Source organism: Peromyscus eremicus, chromosome 14 (genome assembly GCF_949786415.1).
Source record: "Peromyscus eremicus chromosome 14, PerEre_H2_v1, whole genome shotgun sequence".
Taxonomy (NCBI): domain Eukaryota; kingdom Metazoa; phylum Chordata; class Mammalia; order Rodentia; family Cricetidae; genus Peromyscus; species Peromyscus eremicus.
In genome coordinates, this window is record NC_081430.1 from 74,852,915 (window position 1) to 74,875,916 (window position 23,002).

Below are 23,002 nucleotides of genomic sequence, written 5' to 3' on the forward strand. Positions count from 1 at the left end.
CAGGGGTCACTTCCTGCTGTCATGTAGGTCTCAGGGATTGAACTCAGGTGGTCAAGCGCCTTAACCCACTCAACCGTCGTGCTAGCCTTTTTTTTTTTTTTAATTAACAGCCTTTGGTTATGTGTTTAAATAGGATCCAATAAAAGCTCACTTATTCGAGGCTATTTCTAAATATTAAAGAGCTGGTCTCTTGGGAATTAATCTTCCATGCCTGCTCCTGGCCTTGGAACCATGTCATGTAGCGGTGTTTCTGAGGTAGATCGGATGCTCGGGGCTCCATCCTTTCCCCGAGAAGCGGCTAGTGTTCACTGAGATGATGGTGAGCAGTGTGCCCGTGCTCTGGGGAGCCGAGCCTAGGGCCCTTTGCTGTTTATGCAGAAGAAAAGGATCAGTTGCTATGGGGCTGTTCGACTGGTAACCACCTGTGGGGATTTTTATGTAGAAAGGAGAGATTAAATAGAATCGTTGGGTTGAAAGGAAGCAGGGAAATTAAAGAAAAGGTGAGGAGAGGTCAGAAGAGGTGCACACACACCCGTGTTTCCTTCTTTCTGTGTGCGACAGTCCCTGGATCGAAGGGTTTTGTTGTTGTTTACAGAATTCAAGTTTCAGAGCCAAAGAGTTTTCACACTTCTTCATGCTTTTAGACAACAATAATAACAGCTCCACAATCACCTTCAGCCCCTCAGTATTTCTTTCTTTTTGTTTATTTATTTTTGTGAAGTGCTGGGGAGTTGAGCCTAAAGCCTCGTGCATGGTAAGCAAATACCTTTACCATCCCAAGTCTAGTTCACCTGTGTTTAAGGGGTGTGGGGGCGGGGGAGAGGGAGGGAGGGGGAGGGGGAGAGAGAGTTGTGTATGCATGTCTTGGGTGTATGGGTGGGTGTGCCTGTGCACACTCAGATAGAGGACAGAGTGTCCCATCCCTCTCTGCCTTATTCCTTTGAGAATTGTCCCTGAACCTGGAGCTCTTGGGGCAGCCAGCAAGGCCTTGGGATCTTCCTGTCACCATCTCCCATAGCCTGGGGTTACAGGTGTGTGTGTGGGACAATGTCCAGCCTGGTATGTAGGTGCTGGTGTTGAACTCAGGTCTTCAAAGTCACATAGCAAGTGATTTTACCACTGAGTCATCTCTCTAGCTCCTGAATTGAATATTAAATTACGTCAATTTTTTTTTTTTGTTGTTGTTGTTTCCTTGTATTGGTTTTTCAAGACAGGGTTTCTCTGTGTGTAGCCTTGGCTGTCCTGGAACTTTCTCTGAAGACCAGGTTGGCCTCGAACTCACAGAGAAATTAAATTATTTTTTAAATGTATTTATTTTATTTTTATGTGTATGATGTTTTGTTCACATGTATGTCTGTGCACTAGGTGCCTGTCTGGTTCCCTCAGAGGTCAGCAAAGGGCATTGGATTCTCTAGAATTGGAGTTATGAACAGTTGTGAGCCACCATGTAGGTTCTGGGACTCGAACCTGAGTCCTCTACAAGAACAAGTGCTCTTAACCACTGAACCTCATTTTTCATTTGCAAGTGGTTAGCAATCTGGAGACAGAGTCTTGATTAGGGATGAGGGCTTGTGTTCACTTCCTCTCTCAGCACTGGGAACCATCTCTCTAGCCCCTAAACTGAAGACTTTAATAATCTACTTATTTATTTTAAAGGTTTATTTTATTTATTATGTGTACAGTGTTCTGCCTGCATGTATGCCTGCCGGCCAGAAGAGGGCATCAGATCTCATTACTGATGGTTGTGAGCCACCATATGGTTGCTGGGAATTGAACTCAGAATCTCTGGAAGAGCAGTCATTGCTCTTAACCTCTGAGCCATCTCTCCAGCCCTAATCTGCTTATTTTTGAAATGGAGTCCCACCACGTAGCCCTAGTTTGCCCGGAGCTTGCTGTGCAGACCAGGCTAGACTCACTTGCATTGATCACTCTTTCTCTGTCTCTTGAGCATTGGCATCACGGGTACATGCCACCATGCCCAACTAGATTTTAATAAAAGTTTAAGAGAATTTGACTGTCAAGTTTTCTTCCACGATTCTGTCCCACAAGGTACATTTCTCATGGCACTGGGGGGTTGGAAGTCCCCAAGGTCATCTCTAGGTTTGGGGTTCAGTATCGGGACTTGGAGAACTCAGGAGATGTTAAGTTTATTGAAGCAGTGATACAAAGGAACATCGTCACAGACACGAAGCTCTTGGGCCAAATCTGGAGGAAAATGAAGACAGCTTTGCAGTGTGGTGTGTCAGTGGAGTGAAGGAGAAGAGAGCTTTGCAGTGTGGTGTGTCAGTGGAGTGAAGGAGAAGAGAGCTTTGCAGTGTGGTGTGTCAGTGGAGTGAAGGAGAAGAGAGCTTTGCAGTGTGGTGTGTCAGTGGAGTGAAGGAGAAGAGAGCTTTGCAGTGTGGTGTGTCAGTGGAGTGAAGGAGAAGAGAGCTTTGCAGTGTGGTGTGTCAGTGGAGTGAAGGAGAAGAGAGCTTTGCAGTGTGGTGTGTCAGTGGAGTGAAGGAGAAGAGAGCTTTGCAGTGTGGTGTGTCAGTGGAGTGAAGGAGAAGAGAGCTTTGCAGTGTGGTGTGTCAGTGGAGTGAAGGAGAAGAGAGCTTTGCAGTGTGGTGTGTCAGTGGAGTGAAGGAGAAGAGAGCTTTGCAGTGTGGTGTGTCAGTGGAGTGAAGGAGAAGAGAGCTTTGCAGTGTGGTGTGTCAGTGGAGTGAAGGAGAAGAGAGCTTTGCAGTGTGGTGTGTCAGTGGAGTGAAGGAGAAGAGAGCTTTGCAGTGTGGTGTGTCAGTGGAGTGAAGGAGAAGAGAGCTTTGCAGTGTGGTGTGTCAGTGGAGTGAAGGAGAAGAGAGATTTGCAGTGTGGTGTGTCAGTGGGGTGAAGGAGAAGAGAGCTTTGCAGTGTGGTGTGTCAGTGGGGTGAAGGAGAAGAGAGCTTTGCAGTGTGGTATGTCAGTGGAGTGAAGGAGAAGAGAGCTTTGCAGTGTGGTGTGTCAGTGGAGTGAAGGAGAAGAGAGCTTTGCAGTGTGGTGTGTCAGTGGAGTGAAGGAGAAGAGAGCTTTGCAGTGTGGTGTGTCAGTGGAGTGAAGGAGAAGAGAGCTTTGCAGTGTGGTGTGTCAGTGGAGTGAAGGAGAAGAGAGCTTTGCAGTGTGGTGTGTCAGTGGAGTGAAGGAGAAGAGAGCTTTGCAGTGTGGTGTGTCAGTGGAGTGAAGGAGAAGAGAGCTTTGCAGTGTGGTGTGTCAGTGGGGTGAAGGAGAAGAGAGCTTTGCAGTGTGGTGTGTCAGTGGAGTGAAGGAGAAGAGAGCTTTGCAGTGTGGTGTGTCAGTGGAGTGAAGGAGAAGAGAGCTTTGCAGTGTGGTGTGTCAGTGGGGTGAAGGAGAAGAGAGCTTTGCAGTGTGGTGTGTCAGTGGGGTGAAGGAGAAGAGAGCTTTGCAGTGTGGTATGTCAGTGGAGTGAAGGAGAAGAGAGCTTTGCAGTGTGGTGTGTCAGTGGAGTGAAGGAGAAGAGAGCTTTGCAGTGTGGTGTGTCAGTGGAGTGAAGGAGAAGAGAGCTTTGCAGTGTGGTGTGTCAGTGGAGTGAAGGAGAAGAGAGCTTTGCAGTGTGGTGTGTCAGTGGAGTGAAGGAGAAGAGAGCTTTGCAGTGTGGTGTGTCAGTGGGGTGAAGGAGAAGAGAGCTTTGCAGTGTGGTGTGTCAGTGGGGTGAAGGAGAAGAGAGCTTTGCAGTGTGGTGTGTCAGTGGAGTGAAGGAGAAGAGAACAGTCTTTCTGCTGGTGTGAGGCTCTCTGACTGGACCCACAGACTACTGGATGACAGATTAACAAGAGCAAAACAGAAGTTTGTTTATTTGGTTTTGTGTTTTTAAATGGAGTCTGTGTAGCCCAGGCTGGTCTTGAACTTGCTATGTAGCTGAAGCCGGCGTCGAATGCCCAGCCTCCTTAGTGCCACCATTCCCAGCCACAAATAGAAGTTTATGAACATGTGTGAACATACACACATGAACATCCAGCGAGGAGTAACCCAGCGGGGTGGTTAGAACCTGAGGTAAGCAAAGGAAAGGTAGTTTGGGCAGACAGGAGAAGAGGTGGGGGGAGAGAGCATTATGGGCACTTAGGTCTGTAAATGTATTGCCTCAGTTTCCCCGTATTGCAGAGAAACAAGGCAACAAATTAGTAAAGGAAAATGGATTTATTTACAGTTCAGCCAGAACTGGGGAGAGAAAAGTTCTTAGACTCTGTCTGCCTTTGATGTAGCAGTGTTAGAGCTTTATAGAAAATATAAAAGGAGATGTCTGCGTGACTTAGCTGTGCGATGAGGTGCAGAACTATGCGGTCTCTCCTGGGGGGCAAGACTTCTTCCCTGGCCCCAGGCTTCAGCCCGTTCTTCCCCAGCAAAGGTTCCCACAGAAGCCTTAATTCTTCAGAGTCCATTGTTTCAGCCCCCCCCCCCCCCGCCCCCCAATGTCACTGCGGCCAGCCCTGGCTTTTCCTTGCTCATCCTTTGATCCTGAGGATTTGGGATGCTCTGTTACAATCTGGTGGTGGCTTGGTTTGAAAAATTCTGGAAATTTGCATTTGCATGTGCCTGAAAGAAATGTCAGGAGAGTACAGCAGCCAGAGTTAGAAGACGTTCAGTTAGTGTCAGGTCACCGTGCGTAAGAACCCCCCCCTCTCTGTAACCTCTGGCCTTAGTGACTTTCCGAAGGGCTGGCCCCAGGGCTCCATTTTGATTGGCAGTGTATGTATGCCCCTTGCCTCAGAACGGTTTTTCTCTGAAGACATTGATGTTAACCGCCTTGTGGTTTGTTTTTAATTCTCCCTCCTTGGTGTGATGAGGCTTGGCCCTTTGATCTGATCTATGTTGGGGGGTTGGGAAGGAAGAAGTACGGTAGGCAGGCAGGAAGCCAGTGCCAGAGGCCCCTTTTCTAGGCCAAACATAAGCAACTGTTTAGAAGGAAGGGCTCTTAGGCTAAGTTTACCTGGTGTCTTTGGAAATTTTATGAATGCTGAGTCCCTTTTCATTAGGCCTTTTCCTTGACAGATTGTATGGTAGAAGCTTCTCCTTATCTTTCATGTGTATAAAGATTATATGTACTAAAGATTGATTGATTGATTGGGGGTGAGTGAGACAGGTCTTACTATGTACAGCCCTGGCTGTCCTGGAACTCATTCTGTAGGGCAAGCTGGCCTCCAACTCATAGAGCTCTGCCTACCTCTGCCTCCCAAGTGCTGGTATTAAAGTGTGCCTCTGTGTGTGTGTGTGTGTGTGTGTGTGTGTGTGTGTGTGTGTGTGTACCTGAGTGTATGTATGGCACTGCTTATGTGCAAGAGTCTGCAGAGGTCAGAAAAGGCATTGAATCCCCTGGAACTGGAGTTAGAGATGGTTGTGAGCTACCATGTGGGTGCCAGGAACTGAACTTGGGTCCCCTGCAAGAGCAGCAAGCACTCTTCACCATTGAGCTATCTCTCTAGCTCCTGTATTAAAATGCTTTATACCACAGCAAACTCATGCTTAGCCACCTCCATAGGTCAAACAAATGTAAAAAAAAAATTACATTTGGGTTTTTGTATGTATTCATTTTTCAGATACATTTAAAATCATGCATTTTGATTAACTAAGCCTTTTTTGTTTTGTTTTGTTTTGAGACAGGGTCTTGCTATGTAGCCCAGGCTGGCATTGAACTCATTATTCTTCTGCTTTCTACCTTTGCCTCCCTGGTGCTGAGATTATGGGCATGTGCCACTATTCCTGGCACAAATATGTAACTACTTAAGTTCATTTGTGTAACAGCTAACCTGTCATAGGTGTCTGTTAGCATTCACAACTTCAGTGACCACTATCAGTCTGCTACTGGATGCACTGAAGTGAAAAGGTATGATTAGGAAGTCCACAGGTAAATGGCAGTATGTTGGGAATATTTTTATTATTTTCCCCTGAGCATTATGGCCTATCTCCACATTCCTGTCAGGTATTTTAGTGTAGACATAAACCTCCATTCTCCTGTTTGGTGTTTGACTGCTTATGTTGCCCGAGTGAGAGCGGAAGCAGTTCTTGACTGGACAGTCTCTCCCCAGGCGGCCAAGTGGCAGAGTCCCAGGGAGAGGATGGATGGAGCTTCTGGTAGCATTTGGACATTGTTTGGACTGAATAGGCTGTGATTGTTAGTGAGTGTTTCTCACAGCTGGGCTTGTTTCTGTGAAGACTTGTCATCTTGGGTGTACAACAGTGTGCCATAGGCAAACCCTGATTTAATGTTCTTGCCCCCGTGTGCTACGTGTGCGTTGCCCTAGCTCACTGGTTGACAGCCCAGGGCAGCACGGCAGGAACATTCTCTGTGTTCCATTTACTCTGGTGCTTTGTGTTATTCCAAGGCGCGTATTTGGAATGGATGTGTAAGGAATCTGGGACAGTGTTCTGTTTTTCCTAAGTCATGTTTGATGCTGACTTTGGTCTGTTACTTGCAGTATTAAGAATTCTTAACCACAGCATCCCTCAAACTCATGTTCAAATACAAATACCAAAACATATTCTAAAACCAAATATAAGTAAATTTTAGGTGGCTGCCATTTTTAGATGGTCACATCACCACTCTCCTCATTAATGCAAGTAAGTTTTACATATTTGTCAAAGGAGCTAGACTCTCTCATCAATGGATGTTTCAGAAATAATGTTTTTTTTTAGGTTTCCCAGGGAGAGCTCGTGGGCTGTACACCTGAGTGATAGAACACATACCTAGCATTCCTGAGGTTCTGTGTCCATCCTCTGCATTGCAAAAAAGGAGGAACATTTCCTAGGAACAAGATCTTTATATATCTTACAACTTCAAGGAGAACTCACTATAAAGAACAGGAATGCAGAGGAAGCTGGGTGTGGTAGTGTACACTGATGGTACCAGTACTTGGAAGATGGAGGCAGGATCAGGAGTTGAAGGTTGTCCCCAGACATGTAGTGAGTTCGAGACCAGCCTGGGATACATGAGATCCTGATACTGCTCTTAGGACCCAAGTTCAGTTCCCAGCACCCCTGCCAGTCAGTTCACAATGCCTGTAACTCCAGCTCCAGGGAACCCAATACCCTCTTTACACACACACACACACACACACACACACACACACACACACACACACACACACACAAACAAACAAAAACCAAAAAAATCTAAAACATAAAACTCAATAAATGAGTGGGAAAGGAAGAAAAGAGGGAGGAAGAAAGGCAGAGAGATCTACCAGTGGTTTCTTTGGTGACCTGATTTTCTTAGATTCTTTGTTTTGTGAGACTGTGGAGATATGTATGTGACAGAACTAGATTTTCTAATTCCTTGGCATTTTAGCAGTTGATATCCTTATAAATTCCTGGATGATTTTCATAGTTTTATTTTACTTAAACTTCAACCTGACAATAACATACAATCTTTGGCAGGAGTTAATTGTGTATTTGATTGACAATTTCATAGAACAGGGAGAATAAATCTTTCAAGGCTGGGAATATAGCTAGGTGGTGAGTGCTGCCTGCCATGTGCAGGCCCTGGGTTTGATCCCCAGCACAGAAACAAGAGAAAAAAATGTATTTTAAGAGTAGGAGAGGATAAAAACAAAACATGGAGTGGAGAGATGGCTCAGTGGTTAAGAGCACTGCTTGCTCTTTCAGAGGATGTAGGTTTAATTCCTAGCATCCACATCATGGCTCACAACTGTCTATAACTCCAGTTCCAGGGGATCAGATGCCCTCTTCTGGCTTTCATGGGCACAAGATGTGCAAGTGCTGTCTAGACATACATGCAGGCAAAACACCTTCCCCTTTAAAAAAAAAAGTAGGGAAAGGAAAATAATTTTTCCTCTAGCCTTTAAATCCCCTCCCCATCTGTATCACAAAAGAAAACACATTTGTTAATATGTATTCATGAAGATAGATACTTGGGGAGAAATGGTTGAGAATATAAGCTTATATAATACCTTCCACTAACCACAAAGGACAGTGTGTGCGTGTGTGTGTGTGTGTGTGTGTGTGTGTGTGTGGAAAGGTGACCAGGAAAAGGAAACAAAGGAAGGTTTGTGTAGATTTACATAGGTACCTTTTTCATGTATTGGAGCTTTTTTGTGATTTAGTCCTTTTTTTCTTTCTGGTATTAAGGGTAACATTCTTTTTTTTTTTTAATTTTTATTTATGTGCATTGGTGTTTTGCCTGCATGTATATCTATATGAGGGTGTTGGGTATCTGGAACTGGAGTTACAGACAGTTGGGAGCTGCCATGTGGGTGCTGGGAATTCAACCCAAATCCTCTGGAAGAACAGGTAGTGCTCTTCACTGCTGAGCCATCTCTCCAGCCCTGAGGGTAACCTTCTTACAAATGGATATTTTCTGCATAGATAAGAATTTCTCTTACAGAAGGATGTCTATCCTCTTCTTATTTACAGAGCTTCTCCTGAATCTACAATACCTTAAAGGCAATACCATAGGCTCAAAACAATCCTTATGCATATAGAGGCAGATCCAGGTATCCTACTCAAGCAAAAGGTACTGTTACCATGTAGGGATCATGATCTGGTTCATTTTCTCTGCCATTTACAAGAATTAAAAGGCGGGAAAGATCTCTAGCACTGACAGGTATCAGTAGAGAAGTCTTGGATAGAGCAAATAGGAGCAGACAGAACCAGCCGTTGAAGACAGGTTTTTATTGGGGGTGAAGAAACACACACAGCAGGCACACAGAGGGAAGACCTTCTGCAAAGCAGACATTGCTTCTTGAGGGCTGGGAGTTTTTCAGTCTTTGAAAGGTCATCCTCCAATACTTAGGGTTGGTCAGTTTGAAGAAAGACAGGGTGGTGGATTGGCCTACAACTGTTGTGTAAACTTGTCCTGATTTGGCTGTGGACTTGTTGAGTCAGCCATTAGCAAGGGACCTACTGGCAGGAGAAGAAGCCCACGGGCCTTTGTGTGACACTGCCAGGCTTTTGTCTCAGGTCTAGAGGATGAAGAAGCAAGCCGTCTTGGGAGCTCACCATTTTTATTACCTAGTCATGGACATCCATCTCCCTATTGCCTGCCTACCTGGGAGTCTGTCTACCTCCTAGTCCCTCAGTGTCTACCTTCCATTATTCTCTGAGTGACTGGTACTGGGAAGATGAGCACCCAAACTGCCATTAGTTTTGTTACTAGATCCAAGATGGTTTCTCACCACTCAGAGGCTGTTATTTAGTCAAGAGTTAATAGGAAGGAAATGGGTTCATTCAAGCACCCTGAGGAGGAGAGGAGGAACTTGGGACTGCAAATGAGCTCTTATAGAGAAAGAAGAGGCGCGGGAGGGGGTGGGGATGGGGGAGGCAGTGAACAAGGTTAAGGGCTGGGCAGGGCCTTCCTCATCTTCCTCACCCACAGCGTGAGTCGTATTCTTTCTTCCTGGCCAGTACATTACAGTCTGCCCAATCTCCTAAAGCTAGATCCTATCATTCTTTAGACAGACACACTGCTTTTCTGCAATTTAAACTTCCCAGCAGTCTGCATGCTTTGCGTAGTTGGTACACAGACTTAACTGTAAGGAGCGGCGGTACATATTTGCTGTTACCTGAAGGTCTCCAGTTACTCTAGTCTGGAAATCAAAAGAAATATTAGGCCGGGCAGTGGCAGCGCACGCCTTTAATCCCAGCTGGGAGGCAGAGGCAGGCAGATCTTTGTGAGTTCGAGGCCATACTGGTCTACAGAGCGAGATCCAGGAAAGGCACAAAGTTACACAGAGAAACCCTGTCTGGAAAAACCAAAAAAAAAAAAAAAAAAAAAAAAAAAAGACTTATCCTTTGGGCTGGAGAGATGGCTCAGAGGTTAAGAGCACTGACTGCTCTTCCAGAGGTCCTGAGTTCAATTCCCAGCACCCACATGGTGGCTCACAACCATCTGTAATGAGATCTGGCACCCCATTCTGTATACATAATAAATAAATCTTTAAAAAAAACAACAAAAAAATTTAAAAAAATTATATAAAAAAAGAAATATTAGCTGTTAACAACTTGATCATTTACATGTGGCTTCTCTAGAATTTAGGGAGGGGAAGTCAGAGGGCCACATGGGAAGGGGCGGCCGCTGTTACCATTTGGAGATCATGGATTGAATTACTAGAGACGCTTGTTCCACATCAGTGTGTTTTTATAAACAGGGTATAAATGGTAATCTCTCTCCATCTTTCTTCCTCTCCTCTCGTCTTAATTTTACTGGAATTTTTGGGGAGCTCCATCTAGGGTTGGACCTGTTACTAGAAACTGAAATCCCTTTTTGGAGTTTTTAGTCTTATTAACAAAAGAATTTAAGAATGGCCTCAGCAGATGGGAGAGCTGGTGTGTCCCTGTCTCCCCTAACTCTGCCCTGGCAGCATGGGAGAGGTGGTCCTGGAAGTGTGGATGCAGGAGAGCTGGCCTTGGAAATGTGGATTCAGGAGAGCAGGCCCTGCACCTCGTTTGGGCAATGCAGTAGAACTAACTGGCCCTAGTGGCCTGGGTGAGGGAGAGATGCCCTGAGGGTGTGAAAGTGGGAGAGCTGGCCCACTTGCAGTAAAGCTCTTTGGGCAGAAGGGCAGACAGGGCGACACACCGTGACATACTGCAGCTTCCACAGCAGAATGGTTTTTTTGTTTTTGTTTTTTAATGTATTTTTTATCATATATATTTTTTGTTTTCTTCTGGGGGTGAGGTCGCAAGGGCAGAGGGCAGATACAGAGGGACAGGGAGATGAGTGGGATTGGGTGCATGATATGAAATTCACAAAGAATCAGTAAAAAATTTAAAAAAAAGAAAAAGAAAAAGAACAGCCTCAGGGAAAAACCCGAGGACAATTTCATTAGAGTTTAAAAGAAATAAATATTGCAGGGCAGGCAAAGCTGTGGATCTGAGCAAGCTGTCCAGAGGAGGGAAATGGAGGGAGAAAGAGAGACCCACGCCTTTTGTTAGGCACTCAGGCAAAGCAGTGCAGATCGACATGGCAGGAGGCAGGGTGGTGGGCTTCATCAGAAAGTTGTCTAGAAAAGCGTGTCTAAGCTTTGGCAGGTATCCAAAGAAAAGAAAAAGTTCAACAAGGAGGTGTGTTGGCCGGGTGGCGGTGGTGGCACACGTCTCTAACTCCAGCACTGGGAGGCAGAGGCAGGTGGATCTCTGAATTTGAGGCCAGCCTGGTCTATAGAGCAAGTTCCAGAACAGCCAGGGCTACCCAGAGAAACCCTGTGTGGGGTGGGGGTGGGGGACACATGGACACGACGTGCTTTTTGGAGTAGTTTGGAAAAATAGGAACACCTAAGCAGAGCCCTCTGGCATAGTTCCGTAAGAAACTATTGAGAGTGAGGATCTGGGGAAGGGAAAGCACGTTAGCTCCTTAAAGGGATAATTATTCCTTCCATATTTAAGTGAATCAGCCTTCCTTAGGGATGGTCTCCATCAGGTGATTGACAGGTCCAGCTGGGTTCACTCTTATGTTTCCGGGTATTTTGGAATGTTAGATCTTAACCCAAGGTGGATTGTATTCTTTTGATCCGGAGGAAATAGCTTGCCTTTAATGGGCCTCCCTAGAGCTCTGATCAAGACTGCTCTGACGTTCTCACCTCTGAATAGGTAACCTTAAAATCATTGAGGAATGGGCTAAGTTAGGGAGTAAGTAAACCCCATTTTCACCATGACAGTCTAGAGAGCCGGTTCTGTTCACCAGAAAGGATTATTGTTGTAATAGAGTTTCGTCCTCACCCTCATGGTCTGGCCAGTCGTTTGTCAGCTGATGTAAGCTAGAGTTACCTGGGAAGAGGAACCCCCAACTGAGAAGATGCCTCCATTCAGACTGCCTGTAGGCAAGTCTGTAGGACATTTCCTTTTTATTTATTTATTTATTTATTTATTCATTCATTCATTCATTCATTTCTTTATATTCTCTTTTTGTTTTTTGGTTTTTCAAGACAGGGTTTCTCTGTATAGTCCTGGCTGTCTGTAGACCAGGCTGGCCTCGAACTCAGAGATCCACCTGCCTCTGCCTCACAAGTGCTGGGATTAAGCATTTTCTTGAGCAGTGATTGATGTGGGCTGGCCCAGCCACCCCACTTTGGGGTAGGGTGGGGGTGGAGTAGTGCCATTCCTGGGCAGGTGGTCCTGAGTTGTGTAATAAAGGCTGCTCGAGTCATGGGAAGCAAGCCAGTAAACAGTGTTCCTCTGTGGCCTCTGCTTCAGTTCCTGCCTCCATGTTCCTGCCCTGACTTCCCACAGTGATGGAGTGTGACCTAAGAGTTGTAAGATGAAATCAACCCGCTCCTCCTCAAGTTGCTTTTGGTCATGGTGTTTCATCCCAGCAATAGAAACCTGAACTCAGACAAGCCTCTAGACAGGCGCTCATTTAGGAGATAAGAAAACCAGAGGCCCCATTCAGGCGTTCCTGGCTAGAAAACCAAGGACATTCCTGGAATTGTTGTTTTTGGGGTCCCTGCCCCTAAACGGCCTCTCCAGTTTCTACCTCCTGCTTGTCAGTAAGCCTGTCATGCTATAGAGCCTCTCAATGCCTGTGCAGCACAGAAGTGTGCTCAAAAAACTTAAGACTTAGACATTTGTGGCAATAGGAAGAAAAGTCGATAGTGTCTCATCTACGTGTTTTCTCTCTTCCATGTCCTGCTGCCTTATCAGGCCAAAGTAGAAGAACGGATCCAGGAGGTCTTCAGTTCTTACAAGTTTAACCACCTAGTACCAAGGTAAGCTGTGAGTCGGGCTTGGGGCCTGAGGGAACCTTTTCTCTTTCCTCCTTGCCTTCACTTAGCCAATCATGGGGGCATTTCCCCCGCCAGCTGGACTAAATCTCTGCATCATCAGAACTGGAGATCAGGCGGTTGTGAGCCACCTGATGTGATGCTGGAAACCACATTCAGGTCCTCTGGGAGAGCAGCAAGTGCTCTTAACCATGGAGCCAGCTCTCAAGCCCCTAGAAAAGTTCTCTTTGACACTATCCAAATTAAATGTGGAGACACCAGGTAGTCCACTGGAGTTAAGATGCTGTGTGGCCTGAAATCCTACCTCACCTTGCTTGACATAGCTACTGACTTCTTCAGACAGTTAAGGAGGCACAAGAGGTAGAAATTCATTCTCTCATTTGCCTTGCAATGCTGGGGTTCGAACCCAGGGCCTCACATGGACGTCACACACCGACAGCCTAGAAACAACCCTTCAGTGTTCAGGATGGGCAATCTTCAGAATTCTACATGGTCCTTGGGCCAAGGACATAAAAGTCTTGTGATACTGCTTCATCAAGAAACAGGGTTGATCTCTCTACAGAGGCCTGTCTGTTCTCTCCAGGTGAGAAGCACCTGTTGTAGGACCCTGACCCAAGATGGAGAACCTGGTCAGACTCTTAGCTAGAAGAGTCTTTCTCTAGCCTGCCAGGCTGTATCTCTGCATTACCCAAAGCTGAGATCTCAGTCAGAGGAACTATTCCTTCTGCCAGAGCTGGAGCTCAGTAAATGACATTTATGTCAACAGCTCGGGAAATAAGATTCGATGTTGATTTCCGCTGCCTCCACACAAACCTGCTCCAGCTTCTCTCCCCCAGAGGTGGTTGGACATGGTGATGGTGAAGGATGTGATTGTTTAGGAAGGCTTTGTGTTAGCTGTTGTGCCCACAGATGACTCACCTGATTGAGCTCTGAGTCACTGTCTCCTGCCTGGGGTTCTGTGTTCCCACACAAGGGACCTGTGACATCTGACACTCCTTTTCATTCCCCATCCAAACAGATCCTTTGGACTCTGTCATTCTAATGGGATGAGGAAGGCTGAGGGGCTGCTGTCTGGAAGGGTCCTTTGGGGAGTGGTGAGGGAGGACAGTAAGTAAGAGAGGCCCCACCTCTAGTTTACAGAACTTAGGTCAGGTGTGGGTGGAAAACAGTGTTCTTCTTGGGCTTGGAACTGTCCAGAAACAGAATATATCAGGTTTCTGGGATTGTTTCAGGGATTATAGCTTCCAATTTTTATCCTTTTTTTTTTTTTAAATTTCTTTCTCTCTTTCTCTCTCTCTTTTGAGACAGGGTTTCTCTGTGTAGCTTTGTGCTTTTCCTGGAACTCGCTCTGTAGCCCAGGCTGGCCTTGAACTCACAGAGATCTGCCTGCCTCTGCCTCCCAAGTGCTGGGATTAAAGGTGTGTGCCACCACCACTGGCCAAAGCAAGTGTCTTAAAGGAAGATAATTAGTGTGTTAATTGATGTGGAGATGTTACACATTTTGGCTAAATAGCTGAGTATATCAATTAGAATATCTATGTAGATAGAATGAGCTAGGGTATAAGGGTCAATCTGGGGCATGAGTTAGTGTGGTAGAGTACTTGCCAGAATTCACCAGGCATTCTGGGTATTCTTTAATACCCAGAACACCCCCCACCAAGGAATAAATCTAAAAATGTATCAGAATTTTAAATTATCATTACAAGTTTAACCTTTTAGTAGTCAAAATTTAAGTCTTGGCTAGGAGGTATAGTGAAATGGAAGAATATTTGTCTAGCATTATGAGGCCCAGAGTTGTACCACAAAACAAAATAAAACAGCTCCAAATAACAGCAAACCAAAGGACAAACCCCACATTTCAGACAGTGTCTGGCAGTATGATTTGAGAATGGGCCATGGCTCTCCACCATGCGTATCCAGATGTTGCCAGTACACCTAGGTGACATAGCCTGTTTGTATTTCTAAGGTCGTGATGTTGATCAGATGTGACATCCTGTCCGGACCGCTGGCTGTGCACAGGTCCAGGAATGCCCCCAGCGATGCTGAGGCAGGTGTTTATTATTCAGCCGGCTAGAACCAGAGCCAGGAAACAGATGTGGCTGAAGTTCCAGGCTGACGCCCAATGCTGCTGCATTCTACAGCTAATCCCCTTTCCAGAAATGACTTTTCTGTCAGGAGTCGGGTGTATACCTGTAATCCTAACACTAGGTGGGGAGTAAAGGCAGGAAGACCAGGACTTCGAAGTTTTCCTCAGTTCAAGACCAAGACTGGCCTGAATTACAGGAGACCTTGTCTCAAAAAGGGGGAAAAAAGAAAAAGAAAAAAAAGTAAGAGAAAAAGAAAAGATGTATGGCTCTCTCTGACTGTGACGTGTGCACTTGTCCTGGAGTGGAGTCAGTACCGAGAAGCTCCCTTCTCTTCTTTCTTCTTTTTGTGGCGCTGGGTTGAATTTAGGACCCTCTCTGCATACTAGGGCCTCACCCCTTGGACTCGGGTCCTGCTCAGTGGTGAGCTCCTTTACCCGCTGAGCAGTCTCGCTGGCCCCTTGGACCTTTACTACTTTTGTCCACATCCTGCTTTTTTTATTATTGTTGTTTTGGAGGGTCTTGTTGTTTGTTTTGGTTTTGGCTTTGTGTCTTTGAAAAGAGTTCTCTTGTTGTTTAGAGAGCTAAGTAACTCAGCATGACCTTGAACTCAGTCCTCCTTCCTCCAGCTCCCAGAAGCTGGGATCGTAGGTGTACACCATGATGCCACACTGCATCCTGCTTTCTTGTGAAAGTCCTTATTTTCTGTTAGGTCTCAAAGAAACTGGGGGCAAATGGCTAACTGAGGTGCCTCTTAGCCTAAGCGCAGACTCTGCCCTCCGTCTCTCTCAGCGTTGCTAGTGTCTATTACATCCACCTGGCTCCTTTCAGCACTTCTCACGGCAGCCCCCCCCCCCCCCCGCCCTTTCCTCCCCCCCTCCTATCTATATAACTCAGCCAGCTTGGCTGCGTCCTGCCTTGGCTTTTCTCTTGGTTCTCTTTGCCCTTTGGCCTTCTTTTGTCTCTCTCTTCTTCCTCTTGCCCCCTCCCCCTCCACGGCCCAGTCTGTTCTCTGGTCTGCTGGCCATCTTCAGTCTGGACTCTTCCAGATGCCTCTGGCTGTACGTTCCCTGACATCTACCATCACAGCCTCGCCTCAACCACATCTAGGAGCAGTTATGCCCTCATTTTCACTCATTCTCCTCTTCACTTTTTTTTCCTAGTCATCGAGGTCAAACCCAGGGCCTAGCCCATGCTGTGCAGAAGTCCTGTTAAGTGAACGGTATCCCCAGTTCTCTCCACGAGTCTTCTTGCTCTGCCCTTATGAATGTACACTTCTCCAGTCCAGCACCTTAACCACTTGGCCCCCACAGCCCTGAACGTGTACTTTTCCAGTTCATCTCCTTTGCTTCAATGTGAGCTCTAAAATGTGTCAACTGTGCATGGTCTCTCTCACACACACACACACACACACACACACACAGAGTTTAAAATTGTCTTCTCGAGGGCAGAAGTGACCCGTGTGCTGCTTAGTAGTAGAAATAGTGCTCACAGTGCCCTAGAGGCCCTCTGGAGATTGAGTGTTGCAGTGGTTCTGAAGCTGACATTGAAGCCCCAGGAATTTGGTTGGCCTCTGTCTCTTGCTGCTCCTGTATATAAGTCCTGAGGGACTAGGAGACATACTCCTTCCTACTGCTGCCTTTTCTACACTCAATGTCTTCGGTGTCACCATCGACCGTAGGACACTCGAGGGTGCTCCAGCTTTGGGGACCTGTGCCTTTTCAATTTTACTCTGCCTTCTTCTCTTGGAGTCTTTCATTCCCCCCCCCCCTACTCATTCTGTACCGATATTTGAAGAATCTCCAGAGCCAGGTACTCTGTAGGGCTTGGAAAGTGGCCCTGAAGAAGCCGGGCCCTGGTCCTGCTTCTGCTGGGCTGGCAGTCTCTTGAGATGAACACAACCGCCAGTTACCACTGGGATGCCTGAGAGCCCAGGACATACACATGTAACTCAGATCGCAGTCTTCTTTCAGAGAACATGACGACAGTTAAGCTGAGACCCCTAAGATGACCATCAGATGAGTTGGCTAACTTAGAAGTGTCTAGAATGTTCTAGTCAGAGGGGACTACATGTTCAAAGTCCTGAGGCTGCAAGAAAGCAAGGAGCTTAATGAGGTTGTGGGGTGAGGTTGGAGGAAGAGGAAGCTGAGGGGGCTTACCCCAGAAATGTAACCTGTATCACTAGCTGGTCCCCTGGTGTGTTCTTGAAGCCTCCCCCCACGTCCGTCTCCCTCTGCTTGTTCCATGAGTGCCCTTATCCACTGATATTCTGACCCCTTCCTTCCCTCATCCCTGTCCTCCCACTCCAGCCTCTGTTTTCTTTCCCACCTGCTTGGCTTTGAGGCTGAACTCTTGGGGGTGGGAGGAGCTTCGGCTTTTAACCTCCTACAGAGAGAACAAAAGGAGAATGGTAAGGGTGTGAGTCAGCTTGGGCTGTGGTAACCGAGTGAGGACTGGGGGCTCTGAAACCCAGGAACTTATCTCGCAGTTCAAGAGGTTGGACCGAGATCAGGACGCTAGCCGGCCTGGTTTCTCCTAAGGCCTGTCTCCAGGATTTGCAGGTGGCTGCCTGTCCTCACATGGCCTTTTGTTTGTGCTCAGGCTCCCTAGTGTCTTCCCTCCACACCCAGCCCCTTCAGGGACGGGGTCAAAGCAGTACCTCATGCATGCTGGGCAAGCATTTCACACTGAGCTACATCCCTAGCCCGCTTCCTCTTACTAAAGCACCTGTTTTATTGGATAGGGCTCCACCCTTAGGATCTCATTTAACCGTAAATTCTTCCTTAAAGAAGAATTTAAAGGTCTTATTTCTGAACACAGTCACACTGTGGGTTAAGATTTAAACATTAGGGGGGCTGGAGAGATGGCTCAGAGGTTAAGGGCACTGACTGCTCTTCCACAGGTCCTGAGTTCAATTCCCAGCAACCACATGGTAGCTCACAACCATCTGTAATGAGATCTGGCACCCTCTTCTGTATACATAATAAATAAATAAATCTTAAAAAAAAAGATTTAAACATTAATTGTGAGACACAGTTTAGCTCATAACAGTAGCCTTTAAGTGTAGTTTCTGATCTGCCAGAATAAACTGGACACTTCAACTTAGCACTGTGTTTATATGCCTATGATTAAATGGATGAGAATGAAAGAAGACGTTGGCTTGGGGAGATGGTCACTGGAAGTAATCTCTCTCTGTATCCCCTAACCACCACCCCCACGCCCCCCAACTTCCCTAACCCCCACCACCTCCAGCCTATGTGGCTGAAGTTTCTCTTCAGTCAGACCCAGCTGGAAAACCTCAACGACCCCCTTCTCAGCGGGACTCCTGGGGCCTGGCTGGCTGTGGAGAGGCTCAAGGTTAGATGGGAGCTTCTTGGGAGGGGTTATCTTTGAGCTATCTCAGGTTCTTTCTCTAGGGACCAACTTGAGGTAGATGAGGAAGTGATGGGGGTCTCCTTCCGTTAGCTGGCTGTTCCTGAGCAGCTCACTTTAGCACTTCAACAAGCCGGGTCTGTTGCTCTTTGGAGGTCAAAGTCTTCAGCCTCATAGCTCTTTGATTTCTTAGTGACCCCAAAGCTCCTTGTAGGGAAAAGGGGCTAGCTAAAGAAACCCACCCTGACCCTAGAGCCCAGAACCAGAGAAAGAAACACAGCCTAGATCTGAGACCCGAGCCAGAGAAAGAAACACTTCATTCTTGAACCCAGAACCAAAGAAACATGCCCTTACTCTGAAACCAGTGCCAAAGGAACCCATTTTGTCCCTAGAATCAGAGCCAGTGAAACAAATATGCCCTGGCATTAGAATTAGAGCCAAAAAGCTAAGAAAGGCCAGTGAAAGAAACACAGTTTGGCTCTGAAACCAGGGCCACCTCTGCCCCTGACCAACAAAACTAACCAATCCCTGAGCAGGAAATCTTCTCTCTCCCTGGAGAAACTCCATCCATAAGAAATCCTATATAAGCCAGGAGGTGGTGGCACGCCTTTAATCCCAGCACTTGGGAGGCAGAGGCCAGTCTGGTCTACAGAGTGAGTTCCAGGACAGGCACCAAAGCTATACAGAGAAACCGTGTCTCGAAAAACAAAAACAAAAACAAAATTGTGTATAAACAGCCCCACCTGTTCAGTTGTTGGCTGTTCTTTCCCACCTTGGCAGAGGCAACCACTCTCCTGGACTCCCCCTTCCCAAATAAATCTCTTTATCAAAAGAGTCTTGGATGCGAAGGTCTTTATTCCCTGGTGCAGGACAGAAGGACCTTGCTGAGACGTCCCTTTCACTGGAGTTGGAAGAGATTGCTGTGTTTCTGCAGGGGTTTCCCCTTAAGCAGAACGAAGCAAAAGAAGCAACATCTTAGGCCGGAGAAGCGGAGCTCTGCTGGGAAGCTTCCTTAAGTGGGGGCTGAGCACAGCTCAGCTGTAGTTGCTCTCCAGGAGAGGAGCAGGATTGCTATACCCTTCGGGGAGACCATCCCCCACCACACCCCAACTCCAGGTATTGCCCGGCTCTTTGGAGCAACCAGGACACCCTTTCCCTCCAGAGCTGAGCTGCCCCATTGCAGCTCCAGCTGCCAGAGCTGTCCTAGCAGCTCAAGGTGTCACCTGACTTCCCTGAGCAGTCAGGATTACCTTTCCCCCAGAGTTGCGACACTCGCTTACACCCCTTTGTCACATAAAAAGATTGTTCAGAAGACAAGGAGAAGACTTCCCAGGGTTTCACTACTTGAAAGACATCTCTTTCACATTTATCTACCTATCTGTCTGTCTGTCTGTCTATCTATTTATATTTTTCAGAGACAAAGTTTCTCTATGTAACAGTCCCAGCTGCCCTGGATCTCACTCCGTAGACCAGGCTGGCCTCTTACACACAGAGATCCGCCTACCTCTGCCTCCCAAGTGTGCCACCACTGTCTGGCCTCTTTTGCATTTATTTACGGTATGTGTGTGTGTGTCACATGCACTATGGGTGCTTGGAGGTCAGAGGACAATTTGCAGGCATCAGTTTTGTCCTCCCACCTTGTGGGGTCCAGGGCTTGAACTCGGGTCATCAGGTCATGGTGGCAAAGTTCTCTTATTTGTTGAGCTTGCTCAGTGGGCTGCAGTTCTGTGTATTTGAAGGATTTGTTAAGTTGTTTAACTCAGCTAGGTAAACGTGCCAGGCATGGTGGCGCACGCCTTTAATCCCAGCACTCAGGAGGCCGAGGCACGTGGATCTCTGAGTTCTAGGCCAGCCTGATCTACAGAGTGAGTTCCAGCACAGCCAGGGCTACACAGAGAAACCCTGTCTCAAAAAATGAAACCAACCTACCAACCAATCAACCAACCAACCAAACATACAAAAAACAAATCCCAAAAAACCCCAGCCAAAGCCTGGCTTGTGTAGCATGCATGTAACCCCAGCACCTGGGAGGGTGAGGCCAGAAGATCTTCAGTTCAAAGCCAACCTGGACTATTTAGGTTAGACCTGTCCGTTAGTAGTCCTAATACCATGCTTGACTTTAGCTGCCTTGGTTTCTTAGCTCCCGGTCACTGCTGGTCTACCTGGTTCTTGTCATAGGCCATGGTAACCCGTGTTTCCATCCTGCGTTTCCATCCTGCTCAGGCCGAGCCAGGACATATCAGCTATTTCCAAAATCTGATTACCCTTTTCCCTCCCTCCTGCTCAGTCTTCTCTTCCCCTCAGCCCACTGCTTTCTCCTAAATAGTCCCAGCAAGGAAGCCAGGCATGGTAGCACACACGTATAACATAAGCCCTCGGGCTGAGGCAGAAGGATTTTGAGTTTGAGGCCAACTGGGCTACATAGTGAGACTCCCCCCCCCCCCCCCAAATATTACCAAGAAACCACCTAGAAGTGTCTACTGACCGGCTTCACTAAAATGTTTATACTTCTTGGCTTCCAAACCCTTTATTCGTCTCATGTAGATTCTCTACCGCCCTCATTCACCACAGCAGCCAGTCCTCAGCTCCTGGGATCTGCGTTCCTCTTTCCCGAGAAATCAGGGCTGGCACCCCACATAGTTTCCTCCGTCTGCTCCTCCCCACTTCAAAGTTCTAGATTTGCTGGGTTCATACATCAGCCCATCACATCATTTCTGTCTCTGAGGATGTTGAATTCCTCGTTATTGGAGGTTCACGTCTCCTGCTGCCTAAACTACTTCAGTAGCTCCCTCTAAAATTCCTTTTACTCGCTTATTATTACTGTATATGTGTGTGTGGTGTGTGTAGGCACATGTGGAGGTCAGAGGACAGCTGTGGAGTTGGCTCCCTCCTCCTGCTGTTTTACAGGTTTCAGGGATTGAACTCAGGTCCTTAGGCTTGCATACCAAGTGTTGAATAGCCCAGGAAGTCTGGAACTCTCTGGCCTTGGACTTGCCCTTTTCTTGCGCTAGCCTCCAGAATGCTGGGATTATAGGTACACAGCACCATGTCCAGCTTTGTTTCTTTTTAGAAAATATAATGTTTAATGAAATATAATTCATACATAACTCATTGAGTTCAAAAGTAAATTCATTGGTTTTAGTGTACTCACAGAGTTGTATAACCATTGTCATGGTTAATTTTTGAACATTTTATTGCCCCTTGAAAGAATACCCGTAGTCTTCATCCTCAGCTCCTTCATCTGCCTGAACTCTAGGCAACCAGTTAATCTACTTTCCGTCTCTAAAGGATTTTCCTTTGTGGACATTTCATATAAATAGAATCATATAATATGCAGTATTTTGTAAGTGGCGTCTTTTTGCTGAGCATGTTTTCAGGGTCATCCTTATTGTATTTCAGTGGCTCCCATTTGCTCTTAGGTTTTGTTTGTTTTGTTTTAGAAACAAATTCTCAGGATGGCCTGGAACTCACCATGTAGACTGGGCTGGCTTTGAACTAATAGCAAGCCTCTTGTCTCTGTTTTCTGAGTACTGGGTTTGTGGGCATGGGCTTCTATGCCCAGCTTTGTTTTCGTGATATTTGTTTTCCTTTGTTTCGAGACAGTCTTACTTTGTATCCCTGGCTGGCCTGGAACTTGCTATGTAGACCAGGCTGGCCTGGAACTCACAGAGATTGGCCTGCCTCTGCCTCCTGAGGCAGGCAGGATTAAAGGTGTGTGCCACCACACCAGGAGTTAATGATTCTGGAGCTGGGAGCGGAAGAGCATGGCAGCATCTGATTGGCTTCTGTGAGGACCTTTGCTCTGTTCCAGCTCAGGACAGAAAGCAGAAGGCAGGTGGGTGCCTGGGGAAGAGGCAGTGAGGAGTAGCCTCATATTCTAACAACTGACTCCTCGTTTGTGAAAGGCGCAAACAATCCCTCCCAGTGACTTAATGAATAACCTTTCTTAATGCTCAAAGACCCCACCATCTCCTGATGCCATTAAGATTTTTTTTTTTTTCGGCCGGGCGGTGGTGGTGCACGCCTTTAATCCCAGCACTTGGGAGGCAGAGGCCACAGATCTCTGTGAGTTTGAGGCCAGCCTGGTCTCCAAAGCAAGTTCCAGGAAAGGCGCAAAGCTACACAGAGAAACCCTGTCTCGAAAAAACAAAAACAAAAAAAAAAAAAAAAAAGATTTTTTTTTTTCTAAGAAGGGTCTTGTTCCGTAGGCTGGCTTTGGGTTTGTTGTCCTCATCCTCTTTCCCTGACCCCTAGGATTGTGACAGGTGGATGTCTCCGTGCCTCCCCCCCCCCCCCCCTCAACAGCATTTCTATTCCTGCATTGGAAGATTTTTCTGAGGTGGAGACCACATCAGTGATCGTATTCTGAGCATAGAACAGTGGGAGTTCTAGAAACAATTGTTGAATTGACTACCTAGAAGAGAATGGTTCTCTCCCCCGTTATTTCCATAGTCAGCAGGCTCGGTGACCGTCTTGACATTCTTTTCCTTTTTCTTTCTTCCATAGCCACACAGGCCATTTTTCAGCACTAAGCAAGAAGTCCCGCCTCTCCCTTTGCCCCTGCAGGTGGCCCTGGCAGCACATTCCATCCTCAAGCCAGTACTGCTGACCCCAGTGCCACGGGCGTGACTGGCTGTGGCATACAAAAAGCGTCCTCTGGCCGGGGCTGTGGATCAGCACGTGGGAGGTGGAATTTGGGGGCAGGAGTAACAGATGGTCATCCAAGGGGTGGGCAGGGGACAAAGTACAGATCTCCGACAAGTGGTCCTGGAAGAAATGACTGAAATGGCTGCAGCCTCCCAAGTCAGAGAAGCAGCGCGGTTCTGAGTTAGATTGCTTAC

At 46.9% G+C, this 23,002-nt stretch overlaps 1 protein-coding gene across 1 annotated transcript in view; it reads left to right on the forward strand.

Annotated features, from left to right (window-relative positions):
- The window catches only part of Fntb (farnesyltransferase, CAAX box, beta), an 83,961-nt gene that overhangs the window by 11,493 nt on the left and 49,466 nt on the right, over positions 1-23,002 (forward strand). The window contains exon 2 of the mRNA XM_059279269.1: positions 12,626-12,690. Coding sequence (XP_059135252.1) covers positions 12,626-12,690 — 65 coding nt within the window. The remainder of the gene's footprint in view (positions 1-12,625; positions 12,691-23,002) is intronic.